This window comes from Oncorhynchus keta, chromosome 16, assembly GCF_023373465.1.
Source record: "Oncorhynchus keta strain PuntledgeMale-10-30-2019 chromosome 16, Oket_V2, whole genome shotgun sequence".
NCBI classification, from domain to species: domain Eukaryota; kingdom Metazoa; phylum Chordata; class Actinopteri; order Salmoniformes; family Salmonidae; genus Oncorhynchus; species Oncorhynchus keta.
Window position 1 is genome coordinate 9,148,061 of NC_068436.1, and position 13,096 is coordinate 9,161,156.

At 41.2% G+C, this 13,096-nt stretch overlaps 1 protein-coding gene across 1 annotated transcript; it reads right to left on the reverse strand.

The window, feature by feature from the left end:
• Positions 1-378: 378 nt before the first annotated feature.
• On the reverse strand, positions 379-6,715 carry LOC118395596 (zinc finger protein 34-like). Its single transcript, XM_035789454.2, has 3 exons — positions 6,279-6,715; positions 2,904-3,031; positions 379-2,627 (listed from the first exon to the last, which is right to left on the reverse strand). Exons 1-3 carry the CDS (start codon positions 6,529-6,531, stop codon positions 1,497-1,499), a joined length of 1,512 nt encoding a protein of 503 aa, XP_035645347.1. The 5' UTR covers positions 6,532-6,715; the 3' UTR covers positions 379-1,496.
• Between the last annotated feature and the right edge of the window lie 6,381 nt (positions 6,716-13,096).

Genomic DNA, 13,096 nt, shown 5'->3' on the forward strand with positions numbered 1-13,096 from the left:
CAGCCACAATTCAGAGCTCTGTCACGTGCAAGTAAATCAACAGTTTTAATTGGCTGATACGCATTTTGAGCCAGAGAAACTTAAATGGTTGCTTATGTTCGCAAGTATGCGTGTTTACCTATCCCCACTATATTTGAGTCCTATACTGTAGTTACAGAATGACTTCATTCTAGTTAAACCCATCATGGTGGATATAAATATGTGGTTAAGTCAAACCGAACTAAACTATGTTGACGTGTACAGTAGGCGTTTGTTAGTGTGTGGTAATGTGTAGGTATATTTAGTAAGTGTATATTGGTTATAAAGCTCTGTCAGGTTTACACAGAATAGGGTGACTTACGTCTGTGTGATGTATACAAAAGAGAATCTCAAGAAAAGTCAGACTTAAGTCCCATTTTGTGTTTATTAAACAAAAAAGTTAAATACACCATTATGAAAACCACACACACGTTGTCTCAAATACAGAGCTGCATGAACCTGATGAATTGCATTCATTTTCACAAAGGAATATTGGGGGAGGGGGGGAAATTAGGTAGTTCAATGGAAGTCATGAAAGATGCATTAGGCTTATACATGTCTTATACAGTGAGTGTACAAAACATTAGGTACATCTGTTCTCTGCTACCGCACAGCAAGCGGTAGCAGAGCACCAAGTCTAGGTCCAAAAGGCTTAATAGTTTCTACCCCCAAGCCATATGACTCCTGAACAGCTGATCAAATGGCTACCCAGTCTATTTGCACCCACTCTTTTACTCCGTTTATATATCTATGCATAGTCACTTTATCTCTACCTACATGTACATATTACCTTGACCAACCTGTGCCCCCGCACTGGTTAGTAACAGCCTCGCTACTGTTATTTTACTGCTGCTCTTTAATTATTATTTGTTATTTAAAAGTGTTTACTTAACCAACAATGCAGTTAAGAAAAAGTGTTAAGGTCTACACTACACCTGTTGTATTTGGCGCATGTGACAAACACAATTTGATTTGACCTTCCTAATATTGAGTTGCACCCCATTTTACCCTCAGAACAGCCTCAATTCGTTGGGGCATGGACTCCACAAGGTGTCGAAAGCGTTCCACAAGGATGCTGGCCCATGCTGACTCGAAGGCTTCCCACTGTTGTGTCAAGTTGGCTGGATGTCATTTGCATCCAGTGTTCAAAGGCACTTCAATATTTTGTGTTGCTAATTCACCCTATGAAAGGCACACATACACAATACATGTCTCAATTGTCTCGAGGCTTAACAATCCTTCTTTAACCCGTCTCCTCCCCTTCATCTACACTAATTGAAGTGGATATAACAGGTGACATCAATAAGGGACCATAGCTTTCACCTGGTCAGTCCATGTCATGTGTTCCTAATGTTTTGTACACTGTGTATATTCCAATTTCTGGGCCTTGCACTTCCAACGCTCTTAGTTGTTGCAGAAATTGAAAGTCTATCTTCAATGTTGGTTTGATCTAGAAGCTATCAAATGGAATGGTTACTCTATGTTAGAGTGGAATGGGTTTTTTCCTGATGTATTCTGAGGTAGCTCCTCTCTGAGAACCTCTTCCCGCAGTGCGTACAGGCGAACGGCCTCTCTCCCGTGTGGACCTTCAGGTGCCTCTTCAGTTTGTCCTGGCGGGAGAACCTCTTCTCACACTGGGGGCAGCTGTAAGGTTTCTCCCCTGTGTGGACCCTCTGGTGCCGCTTCAGGGTGCCAGCCTCGGTGAAGCGCATGTGGCACTGGGTGCAGCTGAATGGTTTCTCTCCTGTGTGGACCCTCTGGTGGATCTCCACCTTCTGGGGGCAGCTGAAGCCTTTGTTACAGAACATGCAGAGGAACCGTTTCTCTTTACTAATGCCTGATGTTGCTCCCCCTCCCCAAGCCTGGGTTTTATCCCTGTTTGAGTTCAATACCTGATCGAAAAGGATGTGGCCGTGTGAATCAGAAGACCCCATCGGCGTGGACACAGGGTTATGCTCTCTGAGCGTGTGTAAAGGGGAGTGGGTCGCAACATTTGGATTTGTCTCTAAGCTTTCCCTGTAGTCTAAGAAATCTCTGCCCTGCGAGTGGCCTTCTCTTAGGTGATCTGCATTCCATGTGGGAGGGACATCACCCTCCAATTTCACAGTCACTTCATCTATGACCAGCCCCTCCCCTTCCTTATCTAAGTACCCTTCAGAGTATGCGCTACTACTGTACTGGTTCCAGTCCCCTATAGACAAATCTGCCTGTGTCTCTAAACCCAAGGGCATGTTGAGGTCCTCTGTAGTGTAAGAACAAGTAGGACCATCCCCACGGGAATGAACAGGCCTCTGGCTCTGGTGAAATACCGGTAAATAGTCTGAGCTGGAAGCAGGAGGACAGACCAGTCTCCCCAGACCGGGGTCTGATATGTGGTCATGTCCTGTATGTAAGAGACTATGAGTTACAGTTAAAGTCTTGGTGTCTGTCTTTGACTTGAGGACGGCGGTCAGCGTTCCACTGACCTCCGTGATGCTGCGTCGAGTCCTGGGCTGCGCTGCGGCGGTGGCAGTGTCCTCGACTCCAGTCTGGATGTCTCTCCTGTGCCGTGGGTCCTCCTCTCCTTCAGACCCCTCTGGCTTCACCCCAGGACCTACAGCCTCTGCAGACTAACAAGAAGAGAGAAGGTTATTACCGGTACATGAGTAGAATTGGATAGCAATGTCAAAGTAACTGTAATGCAACACTAAATGAAGCCAAGGCTCTCCAACCTTGTCCTTTGAGAGATACCCTTCTGTAGGTTCACGCCAACCCCAAATCTAAGTAACCCGATTCAGCTTATTGACCAGCTAATTATTAGAATCTGGTGCGCTAGATTAGGGTTGGAGTGAAAACCTGCAGGACTGCAGCCACCCAGGAACAATGCTGGAGAGCCCTGCACTGACCTCTATCACGATAACATTCTGGGTTGAGGTTCCACTCCCCTCAACTGTAATTGGTTGGTCATCTCTCCATGTATTGTGTCCCACTGGCTTCACAAAGCCCCTGTGACCTCCAGTGAGATGTCCTTCACCTGAGAGCAAGATTGGGGAAAAGAGGTGGTTAGGTTAACTACTGTGGTATAGACCTCTTTCTGTGTTTGCAAACAATGCCACAAAGGCGATGCGTGCAATTTGATTACTGAACACGTGGAAGTTTTCAGAATACACAAACATACAATTATGAAATATGTAAATATTTTTACTTCCCACTACTTTTGTATCATAATTGGATTTTAAGCCTTGTATGAATGTCCTGTTTAAAGGCCCAGTGAAGTAAAAAATAATATTTATCTTTGTTATACATACATACATACATACATACATACATACATACATACATACATACATACAGTACCAGTCAAAAGTTTGGACACCTACTCATTCAAGGTTTGTTTCTTTATTTTCACTATTTAATAGTGAAGACTATGAAATAACACATACGGAAACACGTAGTAACCAAAAAAAGGGTTCAACAAATCAAAATGTTTTATTTGGGATTCTTCAAAGTACCCACCCTTTGCCTTGATAGCTTTGCACACTCTTGGCATTCTCTCAACCAGCTTCACCTGGAATGCATTTCAATTGTGCCGTTAAGTTAATTTCTGGAATTTAATTCCTTCTTAATGTGTTTGAGCCAATGAGTTACATTATACAGAAGACAGTCCTATTTTTGGTAAAAGACCAAGTCCATATTATGGCAAGAACAGCTCAAATACGCAAAGAGAAACAACAGTCTTTAAGATATGAAGGTCAGTCTGAACTTTCTTCAGGTGCAGTCGCAAGAATCCTCAAGTGCTATGATGAAACTGGCTCTCATGAGGACTGCCACAGGAAAGGAAGACGCAGAGTCACCTCAGAGGATAAGTCCAGCCGACATAAATTCTTCACAGCGTTCAGACATCTCCACTTCAACTGTTCAGAGGAGAACGTGTGAATCAGGCCTTCATGGTCAAATTGCTGCAAAGAAACCACTACTAAAGGACACCAATAATAAGAGACTTGCTTGGGCCAATAAACACGAGCAATGGACATTAGACCAGTGGAAATCTGTCCTATGATCTGACGATTCAAAATGTGAGATTTTTGGTTCCAAACGCCATGTCTTTGTGAGACGCAGAGTAGGTGAATGGATGATCTCCGCATGTGTAGTTCCCACCTTGAAGCATGGAGGAGGTGGTGTGATGGTGCTTTGCTGGTGACACGGTCTGTGATTTATTTAGAATAAGGCACACTTAACCAGCATGGCTACCACAGCATTCTGCAGCAATACACCATCCCATCTGGTTTGCGCTTAGTGGGACTATCATTTGTTTTTCAACAGGATCATGACCCAAAACACACCTCCAGGCTGTGTAAGGGCTATTTGACCAAGAAGGAGAGTGATGGAGTGCTGCATCAGATGACCTGGCCTCCACAATCCCCCGACTTCAACCCAATTGAGATGGTTTGGGATGAGTTGTACTGCAGTGTGACGGAAAAGCAGCCAACAAGTGCTCAGCATATGTGGGAACTCCCAAGACTGTTTGAAAATAATTATTAATGAAGCTGGTTGAGAGAATGCCAATAGGGTGCAAGGCTGTTTGAAGAATCTAAAATATATTTGATTTAACACTTTTTTGGGTTACTACATGATTCCATAGTTTGTCTTCACTATTATTCCACAATGTAGAAAATAGTCAAAATAAAGAAAAACCCTTGAATGAGTAGGTGTCCAAACTTTTGACTGGTACTGTATATCCACACTGAGGTTAGAATGGTACTGTAAATTTGTGAAAATTATGATAATCCCTTTTAGTGTAAGAGCTGTTTGAAAAGACCGTCTGAAATGTTCAGCCTGTTTTGGTGGGATGGAGTTTTGGCCTGCCTGGTAACATTAGTCAAAGTAAAGATTAACCCATTTTTAAAGTAATATTGTTTTTGTGCATCTCTGGGCGATATTCTATCCATTCCCTGCATCTTTTCATGTGTATCTGAGCTATTGTCATTCAAGTAGGCAGGAATTCGACCAGTATGATTTTGCGTTGCAATAAAGCCGCTGTTACTCCACTGGAAGTTAATAGGACTACGACTTTTAGATTGCGAAATCTTATATCATGCATGTCAGATTTCAATACTGTCAGATGTAAACGCGGGAGGTTGTCTTCGCTCAAATTTGTAATTTAACAGAGGGTCTACCAAATGTATCCTATTTGTCTGCCTCTTCAGTTCTGTGTGCATTGCATGGTGCCGATGTTTATGTCAGACTCCACTCTGAGGCACAACGATCTGCAAGTTTAACAAAGTGAGACTGTAGAATCCTAAAATGATAGTGCAGTTTGTTTATGCGATTTTACAGTTTACTAACTACTTCACATGATATTGACTTTGGTATTTTTGTGTGTAGCTACATTTACTAGCTAGCTACCTAGCTAGCCAGCCCATAGAGAGAGCATTGCATTTTGAGTTTTGTAGTCCACTTGAGCTGTAACAGATTAACACATGTTGCTACCAATCTTATTATAATGGAAAAATGAATCATTTGTTCACAAATATTGTTCTCAAATATTAAATTACAGGAATGAGTGGTTTTTGGGTGGAGTTTTCCTTTAGACCAATCTGAAGTAGAGTTCCAAACCGCTTTGCCAATAACACATTTTCTGTTTCTCTCCCCACTCCGACAGTCCTGGCAAAATCCTTGCTTGAGAAATTGCTCTTTGCTAAGAATCTATTATTTTTTATCATTTCAAATTAAAACAATCACAGCAAGGTACTTAATTGTTACCCAGAAATTATTTGATATTAAGATAACGGCGGAATTGGACCTTTTTAATGTAATGGTTGTCTCATCACAAATCAACTGCATTACACTTTTTCAAAACACTTCAAACAGTAAAATGCCTCTTTGGCTAACTTTACTACAGCAGATGTCAATGAGCGTTAGCATTCTAGCTAACAAGTGATACATCCAAAATAGATATTTTACAAAGATATCTACCAAATATATTATTAGTGTCTGGTCAAACTATAATACAAACATTGTAAGCATCCCCAAAATATATTTAGGTTACAACAACTATGAACGTTTATTCGTGGCAGCGGCGCTAACTGCTTTAATTCTTTATCCAAAAGTATCGCGCATCTGGTTAGAATACGATAGCGTCTTTGCGCAAGATTGGTAGCTAAGTAATAATGGGAATTTTTCGATACTATCCAAAAACTGACCAAGACCCAATTATTGGTAAGATATCTGAACACATGGGAAACCGGGCGACAGCAGCCTCGGCCTTCTGCAAAATGTACCTCTTGCCATTCCTCTGTATCGCTCGAGGATCTTGGCACTACTGGGACGGCGTTCCCGTGCCACCTTCAGTTCCAGTAGCTGTAGTTTCCTCCGCAATGACCTGTTTTCTTTCTGGCTTTGAGTTATTTCCAAACGAAACACTGCATAGTCGTCGTCTACGAGTTTACAGATCTCTGCCACGGCTGTATTCGCTAGAACCTCCATGATGGAGGCTATTTGAGTGTGAAAACCCATATCGTTACAGTTAGCCATTCTTAGCAGCTAGCTAAATACCATTACCTAGATAACATATATCAACAAGTGCTTTCTCAAACACAAATTAAACACCACTTGGGGGTAAATATGTGATGCTGGGAAGTTAAATAAGTCATATTTTGAGTTCCCCGGTGTTAACAAACGCCTAAATAACTAAAACGTTAAGTGGCTAAATTATTATTGGTCACTGTTCACTTCCGTTTAAGGATCTTATTGGTTGGCTTCATAGTTAAAGGGTGCGGTTAAATAAAAAATGATGCGCGCTGTTCTTTGATTTACGGTACTGCTTATTACACATCACATTTCATATGATCAGTATCTTTCAAACGCAGAGCAGACTTGTTTATAAAGAACAGTGTGTTAGCAAGAATATTGTAGAATACAATTAATTACTTGATTCCATCTACATCACATCAGTAAGGTAAATATTCAGCTGGGCCGTATTAATTCGTTTTTTACATTATATTCACTACGCCGATTCTATTGCAAAACGTTTCTCAAATGGAAGCAAATGGAACGAAACGGAGGGACCTACATGGACTGTAAAACGAATGGGGACATACCTGCATTTGTCCATTAGAAACTCTCGTTTTATTTGCACAACTGTTTGGACTAATGATTACAACCCTGTCCTTGTTCTAGCCTAGGTTTACTGTCTCTAAAAACGGTGCCATGGTGACTGAAGTACATCAGTATAAAAACAGCCAACAGTGTGTGGCTGAGTAAGTCAATTGCTTAGTGGCAATGTTTGCTACAGCCATGGGGGATTCATAGCAATAATACACACAACAAATATGGGAGATTTACAGTACATGGGACATTTTGATTTTCAAAACACTTGGACCATAGTAATAACTAGCTTTTGCTTGGATTGTATAAAAAAAAACATACGAGACATGTAAGCTATGCCTTCTAAGGTATTTCCAAGCACTTGCATACCACTGTCTGACATCATTGAAGCACGCGAACGTCACACTTATTGAGAATGAATCAAAGTCTGCCGCCAGGAGGAGAAAGGGGAAAACCTGAAAGAGGGGGAGTAGGAGAGGAGGAATGATTGATAGAATCACTGCTATTTCATTATTAAATGGATATCTCTCAACAATTATTCTCATTCGCATTGCTAGTAGTTTGTGACAAATATCAAAACTAAGCAGGGCGTGGCTTGGTTAAAACCCAGGATGGGAGACCAAAGGCATAGCTCTATTTAATTAAACTGTCCAGTAGGAAGTGCTACCCATCCTTAACCATAAACTCATACCTGAACATGTATATACAAATATTGTATTTTTCTTATAGTAATTGTCAGTTTTTTTATATGACATAAAAACAATGTGAAACTATAAGAGAAGCATTGATTTTGTAGAGGTTGCATTATCAGAGCATACAGTGCCTTCAGAAACTATTCATACTCCTTGACTTATTCCACATCTTGCTGTGTTACACCCTGAATTCAAAATGTATTAAAGATGTTTTTTTTCCTCACCCATCTACACACAATAACCCATAATAGCAAAGTGAAAACATGTTTTTAGAATTGTTTCAAATGTATTTAAAATTAAATACAGATATGTCATTTACATAAGTATTCACATCGCTCAGTCAATTCATATTAGAATCAACTTTGGCAGTCATTACAGCAGAGTCTTTCTGGGTAAGTCTCTAAAGCCGTGCTCACATTGGCAGTTTGAAATGAATCAAATCACATTTCTTTGCATATCCATTAGAATCTGTTATATTTCCTGTATTCTGAACAGCCAAAAAGCACATGGAATCTGATATTTCAAGCCACATTTCGTAGGTGGTTTGAAGTCAGTCCGATACAAATCTGATTCCTGGCCATTTAACAGTTCAGACACGTCACATCTGATTACTTTCCCTCAAATGGTTTTTAGACTGTTATTCAGCATATCTTGTTGCTTGCTGGCTGCTCTGACAATTTGACAAACACATGTGGTATGTTAGCTAACTAGCTTGATCATTGTTTACATACAAATAAGTGAATGTGCTAAAAAGCTAAACAGCTATGTAAACTAGCTAGTTGACTGCTGGGGCTCGCCAAAAAAGGACTCGTTTTGAAAGTTGGATCATCTTATCCTTTGAGGCTTTAAATGTGTTCTTACACTATGATTTTGAACATTCAAAACAACTGGGAAACGTCCTTGGCAAACATTGTTGTCACCTTAGCTTGCTACATCAGCACAGGCACCACCACCAATCAGCCTACACCACTGCACATACACCCGTTGTTACTATGACAACTAGTGTAGCCATGTCAGCAAATGACTGCTGTCTGAACACACAATTTGGTCAATTGTAACTTGCTGTTTGGACAGTCAGTAGTTGAAAATGGATTTGAAAAACAAAACTGATTTGAGCGTTAAAGGCCTGCAGTGTGAACAAGCTTAAGAGCTTTGCACACCTGGTTTGTACAATATATGCACATTATTCTTTAACAAACTCTTCAACCAAGTTGTTGTTGATTTAAGTCAAAACTAACTAAGCCACTCAGGAACATTCAATGTTGTTTTTGGTAAGCAACTCCAGTGTATATTTGGCCTTGGGTTGTATGTTGTCTTGCTGAAAGGTACATTTGTCTCCAAATGTCTGTTGGAAAGCAGACTGAACCAGGTGTTCCTCTAGGATTTTTCCTGTGCTTAGCTCTTCCGTTTCTTTTTATCAACAAAAAAACTATAGTCCTTGCCAATGACAAGCATACTCATAACATGATGCAGCTACCAACATGCTTGAAAATATGAAGAGTGGTGCTCAGTGATGGGTTGTTGGATTTTCCCCAAATATAACGCTTTGTATTCAGGACAAAAAGTTAATTTCTTTGCCACATTTTTAGCAGTTTAACTTATTTTCCTTATTGCAAACAGGATGCATGTTTTGGAATATTTTTATTCTGCACAGGCATCCTTTTCACTCTGTCAATTAAGTTAGTATTGTGGAGTAACTACAATGTTGTTGATCCATCCTCAGTTTTCTCATATCACAGCCATTAAACTCTTAACCGTTTTAAAGTTGAAATCATGGTGAAATCCCTGAGCGGTTTCCTTCCTCTCCGGCAACTGAGTTAGGAAGGACGCCTGTATCTTTGTATTGACTGGGTGTATTGATACACCATCCAAAGTGTAATTAATAACTGCACAGTGCTCAAAGGAATACTGCTTTTTACATTTTTACCCATCTACCAATAGTTGCCTTTATTTGCAAGGTATTGGAAAACCTCCTTGGTCTGGTCTTTGTGGTTGAATCTGTGTCTGAAATTCATTGCTCGATTGAGAGACCTAAACAAATAATTGTGTGGGGTACAGAGATGAGGGTGTCAGTCAAAAATCATGTTTAACACTATTACTGCACACAGAGTGAGTCCATGCAACATGTGACTTGTTAAGCACATGTTTACTCCTGAACTTATTTAGCCATAACAAAAAGGGTTGAATACTTATTGACGGAACACATTTCATCTTTTAATTTAATTAATTTATAAAAATGTGTAAACATAGTTCCACTTTGACATTGTGGTTTATTGTGTGTAAGGCAAGTGACAAGAAAATCAATTTTACATTCAGGCTGTAACACAACAAAAAGTGGAAAAAGTCAAGGATTGTGTATACTTTCTGAAAGCAATGTAAGAAACTCTTTACTGTACACACAGAAACATATAATAAAATGTTAATCACAGGCAAGCCAAACTCTAACACTGTGATTCAAGTACCTAATGATATGGAGAAAATTGAGTTTATTAAAATGGCCATATGTGTTTATTCTATAAGGGCACGATGCAGACACATGGGGCAAATGGTTTGAGTCTCTGATATTTATTATAATCCAAGGTGTAGGCATGAGAATGGTCATGGACAGGCAAAAGATCAAAACCAGGTCAGAGTCCAGAAGGTACAGAACGGCAGGCAGAATGGTCAGGTAGGTGGGTTCAGAGTCAATGCAGGCAAGGGTCAAAACCGGAAGAACTAGCAAAAACAGAGTGAAGGAAAAAGCAGGAGAACAGGTGAAAAGACCACACTGGTTGACTTGCCAGGTCTTCTTGTTTGTCAACAGAAAGGCAGGGAACACAGGAATAAGTACCAAGGGACTAATGGGAAAACAGGTGACACCTGAAGATGGGTGGAGACAATCACAAAGACAGGTGAAACAGATCAGGGTGTAACAGATTCAATAAGTAAGTATCATGTTCTGGTTTGACTGATAAGGGTTCCTCAGTTCCGGCAATTATACAAAAATAACCAAGTCAGTCAGCACAGAGTCAATTTTGTATTTAATTTCAACAAAATGGTTGCTCGGTTGAGGGACCTTACAAATTGAGGGACCTCAATCTACTTGTCACAAGTTATTATACTTCTCTCACTGGTAACACTTGACATTTTCTGTAAATTATGGTACCCTCGCTTTAATAAACTATATTTTAGAATACTTTAAAAAAGGTTCAACATCATGTTACACACAGCTTCACTACTTTATCCCAAGTAAACATGAATTAAGGAACATTCATCTCATTATAAAACACTAGCATCAAACAACAGGACAAAGTTGTCACTTTTCATCAGTGAAGCATTTTTACAGACACCATCTCACCAACCATCACCATATAATTGACTCTGCCTCATCACACTCATTCTTTCCTCAGTTCACCTCATCCAGTTCTCTATACATCCAAAATAATTAAACAAAAAAACTAGTACTACATACTACACTATTAATGGGCTGTGTGCATTTTCTACTGGAATATCACGAGGTTGCTCCTCTCTGAGAACCTCTTCCCGCAATGCATACAGGTGAACAGCCTTTCTCCTGTGTGGACATACAGGTGCATTTGCAGCTGTTGCTGGTGGGAGAATCTCTTCTCACACTCGGCAGTTGTAGGGTTTCTCCTCTGTGTAAACCCTCTGGTGCCTCTTAAGGTGGTGCTGGAGGGAGAACCTCTTCTCACACTGGGGACAGGTGTTGGATTTCTCCCCTGTGTGCAACAATACCATTGTTGTCATCAATCGCTCACCAAGTGCCCTTTGAGTTCCTCAATGAACTTGACACCTTGATAAACTCATTTTCTGACAATGGCTCACCTCTCTTTGTACTGGGTGACTTCAACCTCCCGACGTCTGCTTTCAATTAATTTCTTTACAACTCTTTCTTCCCCTCCCTTTGACATCACCCTTTCCCAGTCCCCTCCCACTCAACAAGGCATGCAATACACTTGACCTCATATTTACTAGAGGCTGTTCACCTACAAATCTCATGGCAACCCTCTTCCAGGTCTCTGACTACTTTGTTTCCTTTTCTATCTCCCTCTCCTCCAACCCTAGTCACTTAGCCCTTACCTAGATGGTCATGCGCTGTCGCAATCTTCTCTCTCTCCCACAACTCACTCCTCTTCTATCATCTCTCCCTTGTGCTAAATCCTTCTCCGTCCTGACTCTTGATTCTGCCTCGTTGACCCTTACTATCCTCCCTTTCCGCATTCTATGACTCGCACTGTCCCTTTTCCTCCTGGAAGACTCGGTCCTTTCCTTCTGCTCCGTGGCTGAGTGACTCATTGCGTGCTTAGAGAACAGATCTGTGGGCAGCTGAGCGAAAATAGAGGAAAACTAAACTTCCGGAGGACCTATCATCCTTTCACTTCCTCCTCTTACTCTGTATCCACTGCAAAAGCCACTTTATCACTCTAAATTTCAAGCTTCTGCATCTAACCCTAGGAAACTATTTTCCACCGTCTCCTCCCTCCGTAATTGTCCACCCCCTCCCTTGCTGCGGATAACTTTGTCATCCACTTTGAAATGAAGGTTGATGACATCCGCTCCTCATTCACTCAGTCTATTGAGTCCACTGGTCCCACTCACACAGAACTACCCTACTCCTTGACCTCTTTCTCCCCTCTCTCTCCAGATGAAATTTCTTTCCAAAACACTAGTATGCTGTCTCTGACGAACTCTCTCGCTGTCACTCAACCAAGACTGCTCTTCTCTGTGTCACAGAGGCTCTCTGCACTGCGAAAGCTGACTCTCTCTCCTCTGTTCTCATCATCCTTGATCTATGCACTGTCTTCGACACCGTCTGGACGACACTGTCTGGACTACTCTCTGACAGTGGGGCTCGCCGCTTGTGCCATCAAATCCTTATAAAGAACGCTGCAGCAGGCCTGGTGTTCAACCTTCACAAATTCTCCCATGTCATACCACTCCTCTGCATACTCCACTGGCTTCCAGTCCAATATCGCATCCACTACAAGACCATGGTACTTGCCTATGGAGCAGAAAGGTGAACTGCCCCTCCCTACCTTCAGGCTATGCTCAAACCCTACACCTCAACCCGAGTACTCTGTTTTGCCACCTCTGGTCTCTTGGCCCTCCCACCCCTACGGGAGGGCAGCAACCAATCAGCCCATTCCAAGCTCTTCTTTGTCCTGAAACCCAAATGGTGGAACCAGTACAGGGCTTAAAATGTCGTTTTTGGACCACAAGCCACAGTGACAGGGAGATAACAAAAATGTACCAGGCACTCTGATTTTTTACCATAACATTTTTTATTTGATTTTTTTTCA